The sequence below is a fragment of the Odocoileus virginianus genome, chromosome 14 (genome assembly GCF_023699985.2).
Source record: "Odocoileus virginianus isolate 20LAN1187 ecotype Illinois chromosome 14, Ovbor_1.2, whole genome shotgun sequence".
NCBI classification, from domain to species: Eukaryota; Metazoa; Chordata; class Mammalia; order Artiodactyla; family Cervidae; genus Odocoileus; species Odocoileus virginianus.
In genome coordinates, this window is record NC_069687.1 from 12,524,799 (window position 1) to 12,548,327 (window position 23,529).

Genomic DNA, 23,529 nt, shown 5'->3' on the forward strand with positions numbered 1-23,529 from the left:
TGTTACTAAGTTCCCTAAAGCCTTTGAAAAAGAATTTTGACTCAGTATGCAGTTCTTTGTCAGAACAGGCTTGATTTTCATTTCTCAGGCCCTGTCAAGGGCACAGATGTTTCCAATAGTTTTGATTACTGGGCGAGGGGCTGGAACTCCGAGCCAGAAAGAGCGTCCAGCTTCATCCCTCCGGGCCGCCCCGTCCTCGCTTCTCACCCTGCCCCCACAGCAGAACCCGGAGCAGCCTGAGAAATCCCCTGCAGTGGGGAAGGAGGCAGGCACAGGCTGGTGATGCAGGGGCAGTGTCTGAAGTTGAGCTTCCCAGGGCCGAGCCGGGGTGGTGACCCGCCGGGACCACACGGCCGGCCGGGTGGATGTCCTGGGAGAGCTCAGCCAAAGGAAAGGGCCGTAGGAAGTGTGGGCTGGGGGTGCTCGGGGAGCTGGGCTCCTCACCACCGCTTGTCCACGGGTCACGTTTCCCTGGGATGGGAAACATTCCTCCTTTTTGTTACAGGGATTAACCGCTTCCATAACATGGGTTTCTTTGTGTTTTTTTTTTTTTTTTTACGAGGGAAATTCTTCTCCACGCTGGGCCTCTGCCCTTAACCGTGTAACATCAGCCCCATCAATTGTTCTCAGAGAAGCAGGAAAGATTCAGCGTGGTTTTTCCAAAGAAAAGTTTGTAAACTTTTAGAAGCGGGCGGTCAGTTACTGGTAGAAATTGTCCTTTGCCGCCTAGCATAAGAGAGTTCCTTTTGTCGACATTTAAGCTTTATTTTGGACGAGTTTTGTTTTGTTTTGCTTTCTGGGGTTGTCTAGTGGACATGTGTTTCTTATTCTAACTATCTGAACTTGCTCTGGAAAGAAAGGCTTGGTTGGAGCAGGAGGGCAGCGGGGAGCACGGAGCACAGCAGAGCCGGCAGGCGGCCGCGGTCTCTGCAGGGCCGCGAGCCCGGGCGGGGGCACGGCTCCCAGCTCTGCTGGGGCCGAAGGGGACGTGTCTTTTCTGCCCGCCGAAGCCCCCGCCCGTCGTCTTGTTCTTGTGTGCCGATGCCTAAAGGGTGCAGAAAACCGGGCACACATCACCCACCGAACACAGGCAGACTTCCCTCCCAAAGCCACAGAGGAAAAGCCCATGTTTTGTTTTGCTTTGCAAACAGTGCCTTCATTTATAGAGCAAACCTGTTTTCCCGTTTTCACTCCAGCAAGTGTGTGACCACTTGCTGGACACAGAGCCCGACCCGGGCTCTTCGGCAGCTTACCCTTAGAAGCCGAGCGCCGACCCTAGGCCTCGGGGTCTCAGCGGTGCCTCCGACGGGCATGGGCGTGCCCTCACACACGGGGAGAGCAACACAGACCTGCCTCCTGGTGCCAAGGGCAGACACACACTCACACAAGGGGCATGGGAGGGTCACAGGAGAGCGACACAGACCTGCTTCCTCGTGCTGAGGGCAGACACAGACATGCAACCCAAGACATGGCTCATGTCAGGATGGAGGCAGCATGATTTGTTTAAGGAGAAAGTTGCTAAGGATGGTAGACACATCTGAGGAGCGACTTCTCAGAGGGACTTGACAGGGACTTAGATGAGACAAGCTGGGCGGGTAGGGCTCGAAGTGGGAGGGACGTGGACACAGGGCAGCCAGACCTGCCTCCGAAGGGGGACACGGCCGCTCGGGCTGTTAGGCACGCGGGGAGCCATGGAGCGTGCTTGGGGAGTGGGCTGGGACCCCGTGACAGGAGCTTTGAATCTTCTGCTAAGGAATGTATGTCTAAGACTTGAATAGGAGGACAGCGTATCTGAGCGTCTGGCAGCAGTGTTCAGGTGGTTTGCAAGGAGAGCCTGGATCAGGCGGCCCCTCAGGAGACCAGTGCAGAAAGCCAAGTGAAGTGAGCCGTGTGGGCGTGCAGAGGGAGGGGGCAGTCAGACAGACACCCCCGAGTCTGACAGCGTTGGGGGGTGAAGGCGCGGTCGACTGTGGTACCCGGCAGGCAGCCCCGGATGAGACATGGATGTGGAGGAGGCGAGTCCCGAGTCATGTCCCAGACTCACTGCTCTGCAGAGACGGGGGACGCACCATGGGGGGTGTGGTGTGGACCCCACGTAGGGACGGGGGACACACGGGGGAGCCTGAGCCTGGGGCGGCCGGACCGGAGGGCTGGAGGGGACCGCCCAAACATGGGGCGCTGGTCATGAGACTCTTAACGTACGAGGGGCAGTGCTGAGCATGCAGGTGAGTTGTCCCCAGGGAGTGTGCGGTCTGGGCCAGGAAGACAGCCCACGGTCGTGAGAGGCCCTGCGCCTTATTTCCGGAGCAGAGATCATGGAGTTTGTGGGTGGGCTTCAGGGGGCCGAAGACTTAAGAGGAGTTTGGCCAGAAAACGGGAGTGAGCTGAGAGGAGAGGGGAAGGAAGAGGAGAAAGGCCTCTCAGGCCACAAGCCAGGCGGCACGTAAGCCGGTGTCCACGCGGCGTGTGGAGGGGTGGTTGGGGGGTGGGGCGGGGTGGGGGCAGAGGGTCGGGGAGGTGCCGTGGGGGCTGGGGAGGGCTCTGAGGGTTTTGGAGACAGACGTGTCTCGGGGTCCCGGGGTCCCTGCTCTGCAGGGACCTCCCAGTCCAGGCGCCCAGGAGCCTGCTGTCTCCAGGCCACTCCACGCTCACCAGGCCGGTCTGGACTCCATCTCGTTTATCACCGTGTCTCATAACAACCCCCCCAAAAAGCCTGTGAGCAGAGTTTGTGCTCGTCTGTGCTGTGCTGTGTGCTAAGTCAGCTCAGTCGTGTCCGACTCTGTGTGACCCCATGGACTGGAGCCCGCCAGGCTCCTCTGTCCATGGGATTCTCCAGGCAAGAATACTGGAGTGGGTTGCCACACCCTCCTTCAGGGGATCCTGACCCAGGAATCGAACCTGTGTCTCTTACATCTGTGTTGGCAGGTGGGTTCTTTACCACTAGCGCCACCTGGGGACCCCTTCACCCTAAGCTTAAAAATGAGGATATTGACCTGTAAACAAACAAGAGGTTTGAACTGTGTGGGTGCACTTATAATACGTGCATTTCTTTCCAGTAAATACATATATGTGCTATAAATGTATTTTCTCTTCCTCATGATTTTCTTAATAATGTTTTCTTATTTTCTAGCTTTATTGTCAGAATACAGTACACAAGGCACATGGCATGCAAAATATGTGTTAGTCAGCTGTTCTTGTTATTGGTAAGGCTTCTGGTCAACAGTAGGCCTCTAGTTTGGGGGTAGTCAAAAGTTATGCACAGATTTTTTTGACTGCGCAGGGGGTCAGTACCCCAACCCCCACGTTGTTCAAGAGTCACCTGTCCGTGGTGCTCTTTGAGGAGGGGAATATGTCTCAGGCAAATATTCGGACACTCATATGAAAAACCTTGAGGTTCTGACAGTGTAACACACTGGAAAATATGTTAGAATGTGGGGGAAAAAAACCAGCTGTTCCCTTGGTTTGGAAAGGAGGTGAATTCAGGGACAGGAAACTTGAGGGCCCCCACTCGGCCAGCGTCCTGCGCCCTGACGCAGCTGGGCCTGGGCGCCAGCCTCGCCTGCTGCAGGCCCGTGGCGGGGGCGCGCTGGCTGACCTGTGCCCTATCCTCCCCAGCTGTCCGGCGGCTGCGAGCTGACCGTGGTGATCCACGACTTCACGGCCTGCAATAGCGCCGAGCTCACCATCCGCCGCGGCCAGACGGTGGAGGTCTTGGAGCGGCCCCACGACAAGCCCGACTGGTGCCTGGTGCGGACCACCGACCGGTCGCCCGCGGCCGAGGGCCTGGTCCCCTGCGGTTCCCTGTGCATCGCCCACTCCAGGAGCAGCATGGAGATGGAGGGCATCTTCAACCACAAAGGTAGGCGTTCGCGGGCACCATGACGTCCTCCCGGAAATGACAGCGCGGCTTCCGGCCGCACTTCCTGCAGCCCCGTAAGAGGTGCGTCCCTGCTGGTCACTGGCGCCCAGGCCCTTCGTCACTGCGTCCCTGGGCCTTTTTAATCCACCGGGGGCTGTGGATGTCACTTGTCACTCAGAAATAACGGTGCATCCATCGCCCCGGTTCCCCAGACCACGTTGTGAGATCCCAGGTTCGAGAAGGGGGAGGGGGCCATTCTCTTGGAAGCCAGCGTCATTCATAAACAGAGCAGACAGAAACGCAGTGTTCTCCAGGTGATGTGGGAAAGAGGTAGGAGGGGCGGGACCGCGTTCAGCGTCTCCCTAATCGGGTTTTCACATTGTGGGTTATTTTGTTTGTGTTAGATACTAGACGGTCGAGTGTGCAGGCCCTGGAAGCATAACCGTGCCTTCTTTATAGCCTGGTTAAGTGTCTCGGGGCATCTGAGACACCCCCCGCCCCCAACTTCCCTGCCTGGAGAGGGAACACAGCTGGACCCCAAGAGGGAGGCAAGCTGAGTTGGGCAGGGCTCATGTCAGGGTTCTGAAGCTCTGACAAGATGGCTTGTGAAAGAAATGTTTTTCCACTGAAATAACAGGGTATTTGAACAAAACAGCGTTTGACATTGCCTGCGGACTTTGTGTAGACACAGGCAGCTGTCACAAGGCCGCTTTTCCACATGTGTCAGGACAGGTCAGTAATGACCTCCTAGCAAGTCTGTTTATCTAAACATTCAGTGCGGTCACTGCTGGACTGATGTGACTTGAAATGGGGCCTGTCTGAATTGAGCTGGTCTGCAGGTACAGAATGCACACTGGACTATAAGACTTAAAATGAAAAAAAAAAGTACAATTATTTTATAGTCATTACATGCTGATATGGCAGTCTATTTTATAGGATGAATTAAAGAAAATATACTATTAAAATTAATTCCACCTGTTTCTTCTTACTACTAAATGATGGCTGCTAGAGAATTTCAACTTAATGTGCAGCGTGCACTATGTCTGTTCAATAGTGTTGCTTAATCTCTCATCTTAGGAGCTGATAGGAGATTTTTAAGAGCCTTTCAGAAACACTGGTCTTCAGTTTCTAGAAAAATTCAGCATGGGTAGTTTCTGTGCTGTGAACCACTTTATATCAGTCTCCGTTTTCTGCAGTATAGATTTGGGGTTCTGCAGCTTGTTCACCCTTCGTGAGAGAGCATCACAGTACTCCTCATGTTCCAGTTCTTTCCTGTTAGCACTGGAGTGTCCCAGCCGCTCCCTCCATTTGTCAGCTGTGCCCACTCTACCTTCACCCTGGCGCGTCCTGGAGACAGTCCTCCGGCCTCTAAGGGTTAGACACGGCGGTGAGCTAACTGGAGCTGCACAGGAAACAGCTCCTGACCCGCTCACCTTGGGGGTGAGCCTCAACTGCGCTCGGATCCCTCGGGGCCTAAATGTGACTTTATCATCACCTCACTACCCAGCTGGAAGAATCAGGCTGTGATGTCTCCAGGGATCCAAAGAGAGAGGCAGAGAATTCTCAGGTTTGGCCCAAAGCCAAGGTGTCTGCTTTCATTTCTGGCCAAGCTGCCTGTGAGGCAGCTTTGGGCCCGCCCTGCTGCGGTTCCGGGTTCAGGCGGTGTTGGGCCCACCCCGCTGTGGTGCCCCGTTCAGGGGGTGTTGGGCCCGCCCCGCTGTGTTACCACATTCGGGTGGCATTGGGCCCGCCCCGCCGTGTTACTGGGTTCGGGCGGCATTGGGCCCGCCCCGCTGTGTTACTGGGTTCGGGCAGCATTGGGCCCGCCCCACTGTGGTCCCTGAGCTCCGAGTTCAGGCAGTGGCCTGTGCTGGGCTACCCATTAGTGTTTCTGGGGTTGCATGACGTATTTAAAGTCTTTGAGTCTGAGTTGAAAATAAAGTCAAACTCTTTTTTCAAGTGCATCTATTATGTGCAAAGGAACCCTGGTGAACTTAAGCTACAAATAACATTGGCTCTGAAAGACTTATTTTCACCTGTACCTTTCCTGTGGTGTGTTCTTAACTTCCCAGTGTTCACAATTGCAGGCTAGCCGGGCAGAAAGAACCGTGTATTTATCACACTTGACTTTGTCCTGTGGAGGTTGGGTTTGTGCTGGTTTCTGGTGTAACTCCATTCTGTCCCCTGAGCCTTTTCTCTGATACTCTGTGTCTTCCCAGCCCCTGAGATTGACTCCTGCTTTTCACAAACCCTCTGCTTTACTAAGAACGTGTTTCTTTGTTGAGTAAAACTGGTTGTGAACTAATGGTCATTTAGCAGATTAGAGCTCAGAACCTGATCCATTTCTTCCTTCTGTCTGGATTTTTTATTTTTCCTGCCGTGTAGGGAAACTTGAGGTTGTCTGTTCCTGTACAGTGTTAGGACATGGGCGGCCAATGGGGAGGGAAGAGCCTGCCTTAGGCTCTTTGACAAGCCTCTGCCAGAGCCTCCTGTCCACGTTCAGGTCCGGGAAATCAGGCAGTGACCAGGGCCTCCATCTAGGAGAAGAGTCTTCAGCAAGTAGTCAGGGCACCAGGGCCAAGAATCCAAAAGAGCCACAGGGACTGCAGGACAAGAGGCTGCTGCCCCCTTGGAGGCCCCACAGCCGCCCTCCTCGCTGTGTATGCTGGGCTGGGGGCGCTTGTTACTCAAGGTGTCAGCATCTTGTTCTGCGCCCTTCTCACTCTGAGAGCGAGCTGGGCTTGAGGGACCTCCCTGCCCTGCCCCTGCCCCCGCCCCCGCAGGGTGGAGTTGAGTGTGGCCCCTCCTCCTGCATAGCTGGACGTCCAGCACTCTCCGGGTCTCCCCTTGGCGAGATCACAGACGGGCTGTGCTTTCTTGTAGTCATGTACAGATGTGAGACTTGGACCGTAGAGAAGGCTGAGCACCAAAAAATTGATGCTTTCTAATTGTGGTGCTGGAGAAGACTCTTGAGAGTCCCTTGAACATCAGAGAGATCAAACCAGTCCATCCTAAGGGAAATCAACCCTGACTACTCATTGGAAGGACTGAAGCTGAAGCTCTTAATATTTTGGCCACCTGATGTGAAAGCCGACTCATTGGAAAGACCCTGATGCTGGGAAAGATAGAGGGCAGGAAGAAGTGGGGTGACAGAAGGGTGAGAGGGTTGGATGGCATCACTGACTCAATGGACATGAGTTTGAGCAAGCTCCGAGAGATAATGAAGGACAGGGAAGCCTGGTGTGCCGCAGTCCATGAAGTTGCAGAGTCGGCATGACTGAGCGACTGAACAACAGTTTGTCTCTGCTGCTGCTGCTGCTGTGAAGTCGCTGCAGTCGTGTCCAACTCTGCGCAACCCAACAGTCGGCAGCCCGCCAGGCTCCCCGTCCCTGGGAGTCTCCAGGCAAGAACACTGGAGTGGGTTGCCATTTCCTTCTCCAAAGCATGAAAGCGAAAACTGAAAGGGAAGTCGTTCAGTCGTGTCTGACTTCTAGTGACCCCATGGACTGCAGCTTACCAGGCTCCTCCGTCCATGGGATTTTCCAGGCAAGAGGACTGGAGTGGGGTGCCATTGCCTTCTCCGTGAAATGTGCTGGACGATGGGAATCCCTGGTAGCTTAGGGCTTCCCTGGTGGCTCAGCTGGTAAAGAATCCGCCTGCAATGGGGGAGACCTGGGTTGGGAAGAGCCCCTGGAGAAGGGAACAGCTACCCACCCCAGTATTCTGGCCTGGAGAGTTGCATGGACTGTATGGTCCATGGGGTCACAAAGAGTCAGACACGGCTGAGCAACTTGCACTTCACTCACAGGCCCCTTGTACCACACTGTGTGTCCCCTGGGTGATGTAGGGGAGAACAGAATTCACTGATCTAAATGAACAATAAGAATAATTGTACAATTTGTTCTTCAAGGAGATACTTTTGTGTGTCTGCAACTAGACTCCAGTGTGCACATTATTCGTGGGAAAGGCCTGAACAGGCAAACTGCCGTGAGCAGTGTTTGCCGATGGGCGGCCCTGGAGTCACATTCTCCTCTCGCCCCAGCCACCACCCCCCATCATGGCCTCTCAGGCCCAGATGTTGCCCAGACAGCAGCCACTCTGAGCAGAGCGAGGCCTCAGTGAGTCCTTGTACTCCTCCAGCCCCCGGGTCTGTGGTTCACACCCCCTCCCAGCCCATCAGCAGCTCTGGGGCCTGGGCTCCCGGCGGGTCCACTGAGCCAGCCGCATTGAGACTCATTGGCCACCACCTCCCACCCTATTTATGATCGTTGATTGACTGCTGATACAGGGGTCCGGGCGTTATCTCAGAAAATCTTAGAAAATCCTAGAAAACCCAGGGTTTTTTTCCTGCCCCACTGTCTCAACAGGAGAGCTGTCACTGTTCTCTGTATTTACTTAGTCCTGGCCCGGGAAGTAAACAGGAATCTCAGAAATCTGTTTATATTCCCGACAAGGCGAGCCTGGAGGGGTCAGCTGGGCTCTGCCTTCATGACCAAGCGCTGAGGGTGTGTGAGAGCTTGGCTCCAGGGCTTGGGTGAGAACCCAGTGGGCATCCGCACGGCGGGGCAGGGCCCCGGCCTGGCAGCAGTGCCCAGGAGCAGTAAAGAGAGGATGGATGACGCTCAGGAGGGTTGTCTCGGTCAGGTTTCATCCATGTTTAGCCTGTGTCCGAATGTCCTTCCATGTTAAGGCTGACTCATGCTCCACCATATGGATAGGTGACGGCTTGTTATCCATTCATCTGTTGATGGACACTGGGTTGCTTCCACCTTTGGGCCGTTGTGAATAGTGCTGCTCTGTCTTGGATGCTTTGGGAAGTACACCCAGATGTGGAATTGCTGGGTCATATGATGGTGCTGTTTTTTGATTTTTGAGTATGCTCACCACATTTTGTTGTTGTTCTTGTTTTAGTCTCTAAATCATGTCTGACTCTTTGCAACCCCATGGACTGTAGCCCACCAGGCTCCTCTGTCCATGGAATTTCCCAGGCAAGAATACTGGACTGGGTTGCCATTTCCTTTGCTAGGGGATCTTCCCAACCCAGGGATTGAACTCACATCTGCATCGGAAGGCAGATTCCCTACCACTGAGCCACTAGGGAAGCCTCCACATTTTGTTGCTTTTATCTGAATTGTACCTGTGGTGCTGGAGAAGACCCTTCAGAGTCCCTTAGACTGCAAGGAGATTAAACCAGTCAATGCTAAAGGAAGTCAACCCTAAATATTCATTGGAAGGACTGGTGCTGGAACTGAAGCTCCAATACTTTGGCCACCTGATGCAAAGAGCCAGCTCATTGAAAAAAACCCTGATGCTGGGAAAGATTGAAGGCGGGAGGAGAAGGGGATGACAAAGGATGAGATGGTTGAATGGCATCAGTGACTCAACGGACATGAGTTTGAGCAAACTCCAGGAGTTGGCAATGGACAGAGAAGCCTGGTGTGCTGCAGTCCGTAGGGTCACAAAGAGTCAGACACAACTGAGTGACTGAACAACAACAGCAGGTAGCACCTTTCAGGCCTGTTCTCTTTCACCCATCGCCACCTTGTCTTCTCCCTGCTAGGTCTCCCAGCCTCACTTCTCACCCTCTTATTGCAGCCGAAACATAAATCTGGTCGTACTGGGCTCCTGCTTAAATTTCTTCCGTGACTTGCTGTTGGTCACAGAATAAAATCCCAGTTTCCTAATACGTCCCACAGAGCCTTGCCCCTCACACTCGTGTGCACATGTACACACAGGCTGAGTGCACACGTACCCTCTTTCTCCCCTGGTGTGGTCCTCAAGTAACGGGGAGCGGGGGTTGGTTCTCAGTCCCTCACCCCTACCTGACATTCCTGTCCCTTCTCACCAAATGTAAAACCCTTCAGGAAAAAAAATGAATGTATCCAGTGAGTCTGGAGGTGAGGGTGCCGTTAGCAAGTATTTCAACATAAGGGCTAAGGTTAGGGTAATGTGAGAAAGTCTGCGTGAGATGAACTCCAGGGGCCCCTGAGGACTCACAGAGAGCCGCGTGGGAGCTCACGGAAAGGACCTGAGAAGGCGCTGATAGGAACAGCGGGTGCAGTAATAGTGCGAAACTCACAGAGGTCACGGGGAAGCACAAGGAGCACGGGCTGCAGGCAGCGGGCTTGATGAGGGGCAGGGAGCAGGGACCCTGAGTGCAGGTCTCAGGGCCTTTACACGGAGGCCTGTAACTTGTCAGGGGGCGGGCTCAGCACGGATCTTCACTGGCAAGTGAGAACCATTTGTCGTGATCCACTTTGTCCAGTTCCGTCCTGTGTTTTTTCACTTTCAAGGTACACAACCTTCCTTAGATAAACCCACGGGGCCACTACCCAAAGCTGTGAGAAAGGGACATACCACTGAGACCAGGGGTTACACTCAGAATCACATGCAGTTTCTTAGAACAAATGAAGCAATGATGGATGAATGAATGAAGTGCCCAGATCCCAGGTCTGGAGGTCGTAAGTTCCACCTCTGATTCTCAGGGTAACCGCTGATACAGCCACTATGCGAGGATGAAATTGGGACACGATTCCCTTAAGGCCCAAGTTGCAGGAGTGTCTGAGGCCCCCCCCCACCCTCCGTCCAGGGCTCTTCTCCTGACCTGGCCCCTTCCTTCAGCTCCCTGTCCACATCCGGGCCCTGGGAGGTCGTGGCTCTGCCCGCTTGCTGGTGGCGCCCACCAGTTCCCATGCCCCTCGGCCCCGTGCCGTACAGGTGAGACCAGGTGACAGGACTCAGCAGAGGTTTGCAGGTGGCGGAAGAGGAGAACTCAGAGGCCCAGGCCTTGCCACCTGCATCCCCAGCCGGTGCCCATCATCTGGGTTTGGTGGGCCCGGCTCAGAGGGTATATATATTAAAGCGGTTCCCCTGCTCAGAATATGAGCAGTTGCTAAGATTTAGTGCTGAATATTCATTGGAAGATGGATGCTGAAGCTGAAGCTCCAATACTTTGGCCACCTGATGCAAAGAACTGACATATTGGAAGAGACCCTGATGCTGGGAAAGATTGAAGGCAGGAGGAGAAGGGGATGACAGAGGGTGAGATGGCTGGATGGCATCACCGACTCGATGGACACAAGTTTGAGTAAACTCCGGGAGGTGGTGATGGACAGGGAGGCCTGGTATGCTGCAGTCCATGGGGTTGCAAAGAGTCGGACACGACTGAGCGACTGAACTGAAGGTTCCTCACCCCAGTCCAGACTGCCTTCCCAGTTCCCAGGACAGCCCACCTGGCGGAGAGACATCCCCTCCTGAGAGGAAGCCTGAACTCTGCTCACAGGGCCAAGTCCTCGTCCTTTGCTACTTTGCCTTCACCAGAAATGTATGCAAGAAAAGATGGAGCTCTGGGACCCAGGCCTCTTACCGTTTCCCCAAGGATTTTGAGACAGCTGGGCTTATGTTTGTTCAACCCAAATATCATCTTCCCTACATGGTGAAACCTGCTGCCTCAGGATGGATCCAGTCCACCACATATGACTGCTTATGACTTTTAGATGATCTCCGCCTTTCAGGAAAGTGTAAGACAAGACATTAAAAAAGGCTTTCCCAGTAAGTCGTATCAGTCCTGCCTGACTCTTTGAGATGCTGTATATAGCCCGCCAGGCTCCTCAGTCCATGGGATTCTCCAGGCAGAAATACTAGAGTGGGTAGCCGTTCACACCTCTAGGGGATCTTCCTGACTCAGGGATTGAACCCTTATCTCATTATGTTTCCTGCATTAGCAGTTGGGTTCTTTACCACTAGTGCTACTTGGGAAGCCCCAGAAAGGCTTTAGTGATTTTAAAAATTTTAGTTGAGTCTGTTGTGGTTCTGCTGTATTTAGACATTTGCTTAGTGCCAGATTGTCCCTGTTCATCAGAAAGCACAGCCACCCAGGCACACCTATGCATAGACATTCAAACCGGTATCTGCCCACACATCCTTTAAAAATACAATGGAGGGTCTATATAATTTTTTTTTAATTAGCTTGAAAAGAGCACTTTTTGGTCTGTTTGAACAGCTGCTAATATAAATCCCTGTGGGAAGAAAAACTGAGGAACAGAGAATTGCCCTAAGAACAAAGCCTTAGTCCCTCCTCTGAGCCCCAGGGTGGATCCAGGGTGAGGGGATCGGCCTGAGACCTGTGATTAAGGCGCGTTTTCTGTGCAGCATGTAATTACGGAGCCACACAAGTGGCCATGACTGTGTTGAATGCTTCATGTTGGAGGTATTTTTGTGCTCCATCTTCACATTAGGGTGTTTATTAAAACAGGAAAAAGACCTAAGAAGGTATTGACACCATCTATATTAGATGATCACAAAATTATATATATAGCAAAGCCATAAACAATGAATCAGCAAGCCGTCTTCCCACAGACAACCATGACATGGTGTTTAGGGCAGGAGAAGTAGTCAGGGAGAAGAGATCACCAGGGAAAATTGTGTGTCTTGCTCAGGATGACTCAGGGCCAGGCAGGGCGGCTGCTTCCTGCCTCTCTGTGGATTCTGTTTTACCTGCCTCCCTTATGATACACACACATGTCAGACTTTGCCACTCGTTAGACAGGCTGGGGTTCCTCTTTTAAATGTGTTCACTCTAATTCGCATCTCCTGAAGCTGTGAAAGGTTACAGGGAGATGATGTGTTTGGTGCACTGGTTTTCATTAAATATTTTGAAGATGAATAAACTCTGTCTGTAGAGGGGGATATACATGTATGTTTCAGCCAAAGTTGGTGACACTTGCTTCCTCATAGTATTTACTAGGTTGTGGCTCTGAGGACACCTGATAAAACAACACGTGCACCAGTGGAGAAGTGTGTGCTGAGAAAACCAAAGTCTGTTTGACTTTGACCCCTGTGTTTCTTTCTCTGTTCTGAGAAGCGTGAGATGGTTTTGTGATTATTTTGTGTGCCTAAAGCTGAAACATTAACAGAATTTTGAAAGATTTTACTGTAGATCGTGATAGATAGGGTAGGGCTAAAATCTATGACCAAAAAAAGCTGTAATTGAAAAGCAGAGTGCATCACTTTGCCGACATAGTGAAAGCTATAGTCTTTCCACTAGTCACATATGGACGTGAGAATAGGACCATGAAGGCTGAGCATCAGAAAATTGAGGCTTTCGAATTATGGTGCTGGAAAAGACTCCTGAGAGTTCCTTGGACAGCAAGGAGATCAAACCAGTCAATCCAAAAGGAAATCGTCCTTGAATATCCATCCATTGGAAGGACTGATGGTGAACTGAAGCTCCAATACTTTGGCCACCTGATGTAAAGAGCCAGCTCATTGAAAAAGACTCTGATGCTGGGAAAGATTGAAGGTGGGAGGAGGAAAGGACGTTAGAGAATGAGATGGTTGGATGGCATCACTGACTCAATGGACTTGAGTTTGAGCACTCTCCAGGAGATAGTAATGGGCAGGGAGGCCTGGCATGCTACAGTCCGTGGGGTCACAAATAGACACAACTTAGCGACTGAACCTGATAGTTAGCAACTTAGCAACCTGATAGTTGAGGTGCAAATGGCCTGGAGAAAGGAGAATAGCTGCAAAGACCCAGGCTGAGTCTGTCGCAGCAGGTCCTGATCTAATCTGATAGAAGCAGCAGTACCTGTGTCCAGAAAAATGTACATTGGTACACAACTTTTACATGGCATTTCAGCAACCCCCATGTTCAGAACTTCGTTTCTAAATAGGGAAGAAATACCAAATATTAAAATTTATTTTTAGATGTTTCACATGGTTCAAAAATAAAACTGAAAAAGTGTAAGTTGAGAAGTCTGTTTCCCACTGTCCCATCAGCCACACATGGATCACCATTTGTGTTCGTTACTCGTTTCTGCTTCTGGTGAACAAGCCTTTCTTCACTCCTTGTTCCATTTTCCTACCTAAAAGGAAGCGGATTTTGCCTCAACTTTGTCACTCAGCCATACCTTTTGGGAGTGACTTTCGTGCATAGAGAGGTGTCTGCCTCATCCGTTTCCGTGGATGGGATGCACGTGTGCGCGTGTCTTAGTAACTCGCGCAAGGCTGAGCACCGTGGGCTGCCTCTGTTGCAAACAGGGTCACAGAGGGTCACTGCTGGTAGATGTCTTCTCATTCACATGCAGGCCTGTCTATGACGAAATTCTCCAAGTGGGATTGTTGGGTTCAATGGTAAATGCATTCATGGAAAACAAACTTTTGAGGCAGAATCACTTGAATCATAAATTAATCAGATCAGGGGCTTCTCTGGTGGCCTAGTGGCTCAGACTGTGTGTTCTCAGGGCAGTGGAGCTGGGTTTGATCCCTGCTAGATCCCACATAGTTGCGGCAACAACTATTTATAAGACCCAACACAGCCAAATAAATAATATTTTTTTAATAATTAAAAATAATCAGAAAAATATCACAGTAAACAGTCTATTTAATGACATTTCTTTTATGTATTTTTAAATCTTGGTCAGAATCGTGACATTTGCACTGAGTTCTAATTTTATCTTGCTGTTCTGTCCCAAAGTCGTGTCCGACTCTTTGCGACCCAAATGAACAGCAGCACGCCAGGCCTTCCTGTCTATCACCAACTCCCAGAGCATACTCAAATTCATGTCCATCGAGTCGGTGATGCCATCCAACCGTCTCATCCTCTGTCGTCCTCTTCTCCTCCTGCCGTCAGTCTTTCCCAGCATCAGGGTCTTTTCCAATGAGTCGGTTCTTTGCCCACTGAGTCAGTTCAGGTGGCCAAAGTATCGGAGCTTCAGCATCAGTCCTTCCAATGAACATTCAGGACTGATCTCCTTTAGGATGGACTGGTTGGATCTCCTTGCAGTCCAAGGGACTCTCAAGAGTCTTCTCCAGCACCACAATTTTATCTCACCCAGTTAGAAACAAAAAGCCACCCCCTTTGAGTAGGGCCCTCTTAAAAGTCGTAAATGACGTGAAAGTCATAAATGACGTGAAAGTCGTAAATGATGTGGGACGTTCCCGTGGGACTCCTGTGAGGTGAGACTTTGGTGGAGGCTTTCTTTCCCACAGGGCTCTCTGCGCAGGAGTGTGCAGTGAAATGTTGACGTAAATACTGCCTCACCAGTGCCTGCATTTTGTGCAGAGGGGTGCAGATGAGGAGTTCAGCACTAACAGCAGAAATATGATAGTTTCCAAAGGAGAGTGACCTCCCCTAGTGTGCGTCTAAAAGTAGCTGTTTGTGACTGTTGTGCTGTCCATCCACGCCACACCGTCACCTGTGAGAAGGTGCTCTCCGTGATTCCCCGAATGGGCTTGGAAGTCTCCATACAATCTCTGTACTTCCTGAAGAATTCAGTATCTAATCACAAACATTTCATAACGAATTTTGAAAAGTACTATGTTTTAACATATTTATTCGCTGATGGTTTATTTATTTGGCTGCAGTGGGTGTTACTGTGGTTTGTGGGATCTAGTTCCCTGGACTGGGGATTGAATCCAGGCCCCCTGCATTAGGAGCGCAGAATCCTAATTGGGCTGCCAGGGAAGTCCCTGAAAAATAGTTTTTAAAACCCTGTCCAGTGTAACTTTTTCCTTCCTTTCTGACACTCTGAAAGGATTTTGGAGGAGTGAGAGGAGTGGGGGAGGCCGGAAGTCAGTCAGAGAGTTCAAGAGGCTGGCCTTTGAACTCCACTCCTCACAGCCAGCTCTGTCTGGTAGAAGGGCCCTGACCACCTTCCCGGTGCCCTCTGGATGAGTGGGGCTGCCCTGGCACCTCCTGACCTGCTTTGGTGCTGGGGCCTTCGAGGTGCCTTGTAGGGTGGTCTCTGACCCAGCGGCTGGAGTATTTGGACAGCTTGACCATTCCGCAAGGCTGACCATTCATAGTGTTAGTCGCTCAGTTGTGTCTGACTCTGTGACCCCAGGGACTATAGCCCACTGGGCTCCTCTGTCCATGGGATTCTCCAGGCAAGAATACTGGAGTGGGTTGCCATTCCCTTCTCCAGGGGACCTTCCCGACTCAGGGATTGAACCTGGGTCTCCCACATTGCAGACAGATTCTTTAACCATTGGAGTCACCAGGGAAGCCCATTTTTCAAGGGCATCATCATTTTCCAACAATTCATCTGGCCAGACTCAGTACAGCGGACCAAGCGTCTTTGTGTCTGAAGGGCCCTTTGAGACGTGTGAGATGCAGTAGACAGGCTCCTCTGCCTGGCAGCTCCAGAATTCTGTACTGTTCTCCTTGAAGCCTTGTGAGATCAGGTGGATCTTTTCCCTCCCCCACCCCTTCTCCTGAGTCTGTAGAACTTTGAATTTACTAGCAGGAAAGAGTATTCACATTCTGTTCTTTGAGATAGATTAGCTTCCTCCAGTCTCAAAAATAATGAGTCCCAGATGATTATCAGATGGGGCAGAAGCTGCCTCAGTTATCTCAGGCTGCCCTCACACAAACCACAGACGGCATGGCTTAGACAGCAGACGTTGATTTCTTCACAGTCTTGGAAGCTCTAGGTCCAAATGAAGGTGGGGGCAGGCTTACTTTCCTCAGAGGCCTGCCTCCTTGGCGAGCGGACGGCCTCCTACTTGCTTGTCCTCACATGATCCTCCCTCTGTGTGCACCTGGTGTCTCTGTGTGTCTAGGTTTCCTGTTTTAATAAGGACTTCCATCATACTAGATTTAGACCCACCCTTACAGCTTCGTTTTAACCTGGTCACTTTTTTAAAGACCCTGTCTCCAAATCTGGTTACATTCTGAAGTCCTGGGTATTAGGACTTGAACTCAGGAGTTTGTGGGGGCCACAGTCAGCCTCACTGTGGAAAAGACCCTGATCCTGGGAAAGATCAAGGGCAGGGGGAGAAGGGGACGACAGAGGATGAGATGGTTGGATGGCATCACCGACTCATTGGACATGAGTTTGAACAAACCCCGGGAGCTGGTAAAGAACAAGGAAGCCTGGCGTGCTGCAGTCCGTGGGATCGCAGAGTCAGGCACAGCTGAGCAACTGAACAACAATAGTCAGCCTCCAGCAGAGGGACGGGCGGGGCCTCCGAAGGTGGCAATAGTGATGGGATGTGTGCAGGCGTGCCCTGCGCCAGGCACTGTGCTTCTCCCTGCATTTAATCCTCAGCATGCTCTGATGGCAGTGTGTGCTGTTGTCATCCCCGTGTGATGACCGGAAGATGGACACAGAGACAATAACTGGACCCAGCTTAAACGGTAGCAAATGGGATTCGAAAAGCAGTGTTCAGCCTTCGGGCCTCAAGTTCCTAACCACTGCGCCCTGCTCTCCATACAAGCTGGAAGGAGCCCGTGGTCTAGTGGGGAAGCTGTAGCCTCTGTAGGCAAGCTGAGCTGCCCAGGGCCAGCCATCGTTTGTGGAAGAGCTGATTCTAGAAGCCAGGCTCCCTTGCCCACCACACGCAAGGCCTTTTGCCTCCCCTCGGCCGCACACATTCCTAACATGCACCCCGCACACGTGCACCCACCACCACCGGCAGTTGGTCTCTCTGAGAAGGACCCATTGGAAATGAGTTCTGATTTCAGTCATCAGACAATAATCCAATTGCTTTCCTACTGCCCGGAGAAGCCACCCTGATGGAGATCTGTCCTCCTTTCTTCTCTTTATGCCCCTTCGCTCCTCTCCCGCCTCCCTGCGTCACCGATAGAACCTCACCCTCAATGGGGGATGTCATCCAGTGAAAAGAAGAACGAGTCACAAGAGTAAAAATGATTTTTTTTTAATCAGTCTACATCCAGAAGTAAGAGTTTGCTGCTCCCTCCCCACCAAAAGAAAAAATCAGAATCTGACACTGCCTTTATTGGAAGAGCTTCCTGCCAAGGCTTCTATACTCCGCGACCTTCCCGGGGAGTTTTTCTGCAGAAGTGGGATAAGAAAGGTGCGTACCGGCTGTCGAGCTGGCGACATTGCTCTCGTCTTTTCAAACAGTGTTGTTTCTGTTAGTGTGTTCGGGAACACTCTTGTGGGGTTAGCATCTCATATGGCCCTTCTGCACTTAATCCACATGCTGATGCAAACAGAGAAGGTCACATCGTGAGTTAAAGTGGGAAAAAGCAGTCCTTGAATGTTGGTTTTGTTGGAGTAAATGAGAAAAACTCACATCATCTGTGAAAAGATAGTAAGTGAAGCTATGAAAAGGAGCCTATCGAATTTTTGGCACCCAGATGAAGAGCCCCAATGCCTCCAATAAAGGTGCTTTTGTGGATCGGTGACTGCGCTAGAAAGGGCAGGAAATGCAGTGCTGAATGGGGCCCTCAGAGGCAGGGTCCGGCGTCCCGTCCGCTCCCTCCAGAGCGGGAGGTGTTATCTGCGGGGTGGGAGACCGGACAAAACTTTTTCTGAACAGGAGCATCTTTGTGCGAGGAACCTGAGAAACTGGACCCTGGCGGTACAGCTGTGCGGGGGGGCGGGGACCAGCGCCGCGGACTCCCTGCGCAGAAAGGAAGCCCCCGGGAGGGGGAGCCCGGGGCCGGGAGGCAGGGCGGGGTGCAGCCCGGAGTCCCCGGCCCCCCAGGAAGCGGTGGGGTGCTCAGAGGTGCGGCCTGCTTCAGGACTGGATGGAACACAGGCTACTGAAAACCTGTCAAGGGGCGTTGATGGTGTTTTACATCTCAAGAAAACACTTAATTTTAAGAAATTTTCAGTGAAATCCCTCACAGTTGTGTCATTTGTGTATCCATCTCAAAGCCTTAGCTGCTGCTGTTTCATGAACTGTCTTTGACTTGTAAGATTTCAAGGAGCTTTTTTTCATCCTATGTTAACTGCCCAGTTACTGATGTTTGTTTCTTCAGAAGGTGCTGTAGTCTTAATAGAAAGACTTCAGGTCCTTTGGCTCATCTGAGTTTGATGTCCATTTAAGTCCATTTTTAGTTCTGATTTAATAAAGCACCCTTTGTATGTGAATCCTTTTTTTTTTTTTAACTGGTGTGGGGTCTTTGGGTAATTTTTTTCTTTTTCGAAACCTCCTCAGACAAAAATGACCTTGTGTTATTTTTTCTGGACAGATTAATAACAGGCACTTGAACATTGAAGTTCTTGTTTTAAATATTTAAGGAATAATTATCACGAGAGAAGCTTACATGAAAAGTGGTCGAGGTGGGGTGGGTCACTGATTTTTGCCCAAAAGAATTTCTTGTCAACCAATTTAAATAAACATACCTTTATTTTCATGAGAATGAGATTCGCTTATATGATTCTGCCCACAATCATGCAAAAGATGATTTCATATTTCTTCAGCTCTTCAATAAATCAAGATTCCTTCATTCACCAGTCATTAATTTGCCTAATATTTTTTTCCCCACAAAATTCTATGATTTTAACCTATTTCTCTAGCAACTTTTTCACATTCTCAACTTCTTTAAGCTATTGACATTTATTTAATGTAGCATTCAATTTTTTTTTTTAATCTCTTAATTTTTCGATTATTTTAGACTTGGGGAGAAGTTGCCGAAATAGTACTGAGAAGTCCCATATCCTTTTCCCTAGCTGCCGGGTGTGACATATCACCTGACCCAGGTCCAGTGACCCAAACCAAGAAACCAGCCCGAGGCACACTCTTAACCAGCCACAGGCCTGATTTTGGATTTTGCCTTCTTGTCCTTTTTTGGCTCAGGATCCAATCCAGAACACGTGCTGTATTTTTAGTTTGCTCCAATCTGTGGTAGTTCCTCCACCTGCTTTGGTTTTTTAGGAACTAGACACTTTTGAAGTATTATTGTTATTCAGTCACTAAGTCATGGCTTACTCTTTGCGACCCCATGGACCACAGCCTGCCCGGCTCCCCTGTCCATCACCAACTCCCGGAGCTTGCTCAAACTCATGTCCTTCGAGTCGGTGATGCCATCCAACTATGTCATCCTCTGTCATCCCCTTCTCCCGCCTTCAGTCTTTCCCAGCTTCAGGGTCTTTTCCAATGAATTGACTCTTCATATCAGGTAGCCGAAGTATTGGAGCTCAACTTCAGCATCAGTCCTTATTAGTTGTCTTTTATTTTATAAGATGTCCCCCAGTTAGAGTTCGCCTGATGCTTCCTCATGATTAAATGGAGTGTACGGGTTTTGCCCAGAACACCACAGAAATGATGCTGCACCCCACTTGGTGTTGTTTGGGGCTGCAGGAGGACCCCGACGTCTTGTTGCCAGTGGTGGTGACCTGGACCACCTGGTTACAACAGCATCTGCAGGTTTCCCTCCACTATGAAGTTATAGTTTTTCTCATTGAAATTAATAAATACCTTGTGGGAAAAGCTTTGAAGCTATGAAAATATTCTGTTTCTCCTCTTGCCTTTACCCACTCATTTCAGCATCCATTAGTGGGTCTCGCCTGCAGGAACAATAATTAGTACTGTGGAGTTTGCCTACTGGCGATTTTCTATTTTCCTCATTCCTGTAAAATTTGTTCATTAAAATCTTGTCAAGAGGAATGGTCCCTCTGCCTCATTTATTTATTCAATTGTTTATATCATACGGAGTCATGGATATTTGTTTTATTCTGTGAGTCATTATCCGTACTGCCCTAACTTTGTTGCTCAGATTGTTCTAGCTTTGGCCATTAGGAGTGCCTTGGGGTTGGCTTCTGTGTGCTCAGGACACACCCACCTCGTTTTTGGAGGGCTTGCTTGCTTTCTGACAATGCAGGATGCTCCCAGCTCATCTGGTGTTATCTTTGCCACAGTCCTGGACCAGCTCTTTCTGTTAGGTCTTCTCAGCAGACGCGTATGTGCACCTACCCACGTGTGCACAAATATCTGTATTCATGTTATCTCTCTCTCGTGTGTGTGTGTTCAAAGTGTAGACATAACAAACGTTTGTTCATATCACGCTGAAACCTCTCACCCCTGTCCAACAACACAGCGCTCACTCTGCCCTTTTCTCCCCCTTCCCTACTTGGAACCTGTTTCTCTGATAGTAAGACACCTGCATCTCATTATCCAAGCTGTATTTACTTACTTTTTCAGTCCGGTTCCAGGAGCCCATTTTTTTTCTTTTTTCTCTCTCTTTGGAAGTTAAATATTTTCTTTACATAAAATGACTTGGCTTTGCAGGACTCGACTCACCTTTTCTCACTTGCCAACCCATGACACAAACTTACGATTCATTTCGTCTTTGGTTTTACAATATATAATCAAAATACTGCTTTTCAGAGTCACCTAGCGAGCTCTTTTCCTCCCCTCCCTCTTCAGTGCGGTTCTGCTCTGCCCATAGTGTAGCTAGTTCATTTGCTACAGTGTTTACCTTGCATTTAGAGGACACACCTGGTCCTCACTGATCTTAATTACTTATTTGGGGGCGGGGGGGTGTGAGACAACCAGGGTTCCGAGCGTCAGCACTCATTTTCCTTACATACAGATATGGCTCGATTTTTTTTCTTCCCAACACCCCTTGCTGTTGGTCCTCACAGAAAAGCGTTGGGTTATATGTTTAAAAGCACCATCTTCGGCAGCTCACCTTCCGCTGCTTTGGTGAAGCTTCTTTTAATTATATGTCCAACCATCAAATGAAAATAGCCAAAACATCCCCCCCCCACAAGATCCCCAGAATTTCTTGTTTTCCTTCATAAATCCCACTCTTTTAACTTCTACATTGTGTATCTCCTATTTTGCCAAATGCCTTAATGTTCTTTAACTCACTACATTGAGGCAGTTTTCATGTCTGTCTGCCTTCTCTTGCGAAGTTCACCTCCATCCGTCTTGCCCTGAGCTTAGCTGGTCCCTTTCTCTCCCGGCTGTCACAATGTGGTCACCGTTTCCTGACCTCCTTTCCTACCTGATATAGATCTCGCTCTGCAGACAGACTCCTTCTGTGCCTGCAGTGTTAGCCTCACTCCGTCCATTCTGAAGCAGCGCAGTCCCTTCCTTTCTGGTCCGGGCACACTGCCCGCCGCCTTTTCTCACAGCCTCTCCAGTTCCCTGAAGTCACCAGCGTCCGTCCCCTCCACCTGTTCCCTCCCACCCTCAGGGGTACGGTTCCCACAGGCTTTGCCTCCCAGGTCAGCCAAGGTCACGCCCGGGTCTTTCTCACCTTCACATGTTCCAGGCTCTTCGAGCAGAGTCCCCGGCACACCTCCAAGGCGGAAACAAGCCTTAGAGGCAGAACTTACGTCTCGGAAGCGTTTGCCGGTTGTTTGGACTTTCTTCCTTTTCTTCAGTTCCTCTCCCATCCCTTCCACTTAACTCACAGCAGCACTTCTTTTGGTTTCATGTTTGTCCGTCCAAGGCTTACCAGGTGGCGCTAGAGGTCGAGAACCCACCTGCGAATGCAGGAGACTTAAGAGATGTGGGTTCGATCCCTGAGTCAGGAGGATCCCCTGGAGGAGGGCATGGCAGCCGCTCCAGTATTCTTGCCTGGAGAATCCCATGGACAGAGGAGACTGGCGGGCTCTATAGTTCATAGGGTCTCAAAGAGTCGGACACAACTTTGCGTGCACGCAGGGGTTAGATGATCACCCCTTCCACGTGGAGACCATGTGTTAGGCACCTTTAGTTGATATAATGTGTCTTTACCACTTATTTTTTTTTTTTAACAAACTGCCATATTACATAGTAAACACTGTGATTTCACACTTCCGTGACTAGGAAAAGAAGGGCATGGGAAAAGCTTCATTCTTTCTCTCCTTCCTGCTGTGCTACATTCCTCTGACAGATGTGAACTTGAAATTTGAAGAGGGCAACCACTGAGGGAACCTCTCATATATCTTAGCCAAAATTATTTGATTCATTTTTAAACATCATCCCCTTCCTCTCAAGTGGGGAACGTATATTACATACAAAGTAATTAATTTCCCTGACAGCTCTATTTTTTTTGTCCTAATTAATGGCCCTTGCTTGGCAGTCTTGTGTTTTTGTAAAGGGACAAAGAGCAATATTTAGTAAGGGCCGTAGTAAATGAAACCCTAGAATGTCAATTAGCTTGATTTCCTCTAGGACATAATTTGTACTGCTTTTTTTGCCAACAAGAGAGAAGGTTATTTATTCGGTAATAAAGTTTTCTTTCCTTGCATAGAAAGTTCTCTGTGCAGAATTCCACCTCTTGCTTGGTCCTGGCATAAGTATACCATCTGGATCTATCATGGGACCATTTGTAAGGAAAAACAGCCTTATGCTTTGTTTTTGGTCTTTTAAGAATATGAGACCTAATGTGGACCTATAAATGCCAAATCCCACTTTGTGTAACAGTTTGTTTTAGGAGATATTACAGAGGTGACTGTCTTTGGGTGCCCTGGATTTATTCTTTTATTAAAAGCAATAATTCTTAATTGTCTTGAACAGAAACTATTCAACAGTCTCCCCTCAGAAAATCTGTAGGTAATAGACAACCACATGCAGTTTTAGACGTGTGTGTGTGTGAGTTGCTCATTCGTGCTTGACTCTCTTGCGACCCCATGGATTGTAGCCCACCAGGCGCCTCTGTCCATGGGGATCCTCCAGGCAAGAATACTGGAGTGGGTTACCATGCCCTCCTCCAGGGGATCTTCCCAACCCTGGGATCAAACCCAGACCTCCTGCATTGCCGGCAGATTCTCTACCAACTGAGCCACCATATTCCAAGTGATCGCCCCAACGCAAGAGCTGGGCCAGGAGAGTGGATTTTGGAGAGCTCTGTGTGCCTCTCCCATTAAGGAGAAACAGGAGAGGGAGTGCATCTGCTGGCCATGGAAGCTGAAAGCCAGACTTCGTGACCGTTAAACAGTGGATGTTCTAAGAAGCCACCGTGCTCTGTGAGACGGGGC

General features: G+C 50.2%; 1 protein-coding gene across 4 annotated transcripts in view; it reads left to right on the top strand.

Moving 5' to 3' along the window:
• Positions 1-23,529, top strand: part of TRIO (trio Rho guanine nucleotide exchange factor) — a 355,050-nt gene that overhangs the window by 266,961 nt on the left and 64,560 nt on the right. For all 4 annotated transcript variants that reach the window (XM_070476498.1, XM_070476500.1, XM_070476499.1 and 1 more), the window contains exon 34: positions 3,616-3,859. In XM_070476498.1, coding sequence (XP_070332599.1) covers positions 3,616-3,859 — 244 coding nt within the window. The remainder of the gene's footprint in view (positions 1-3,615; positions 3,860-23,529) is intronic.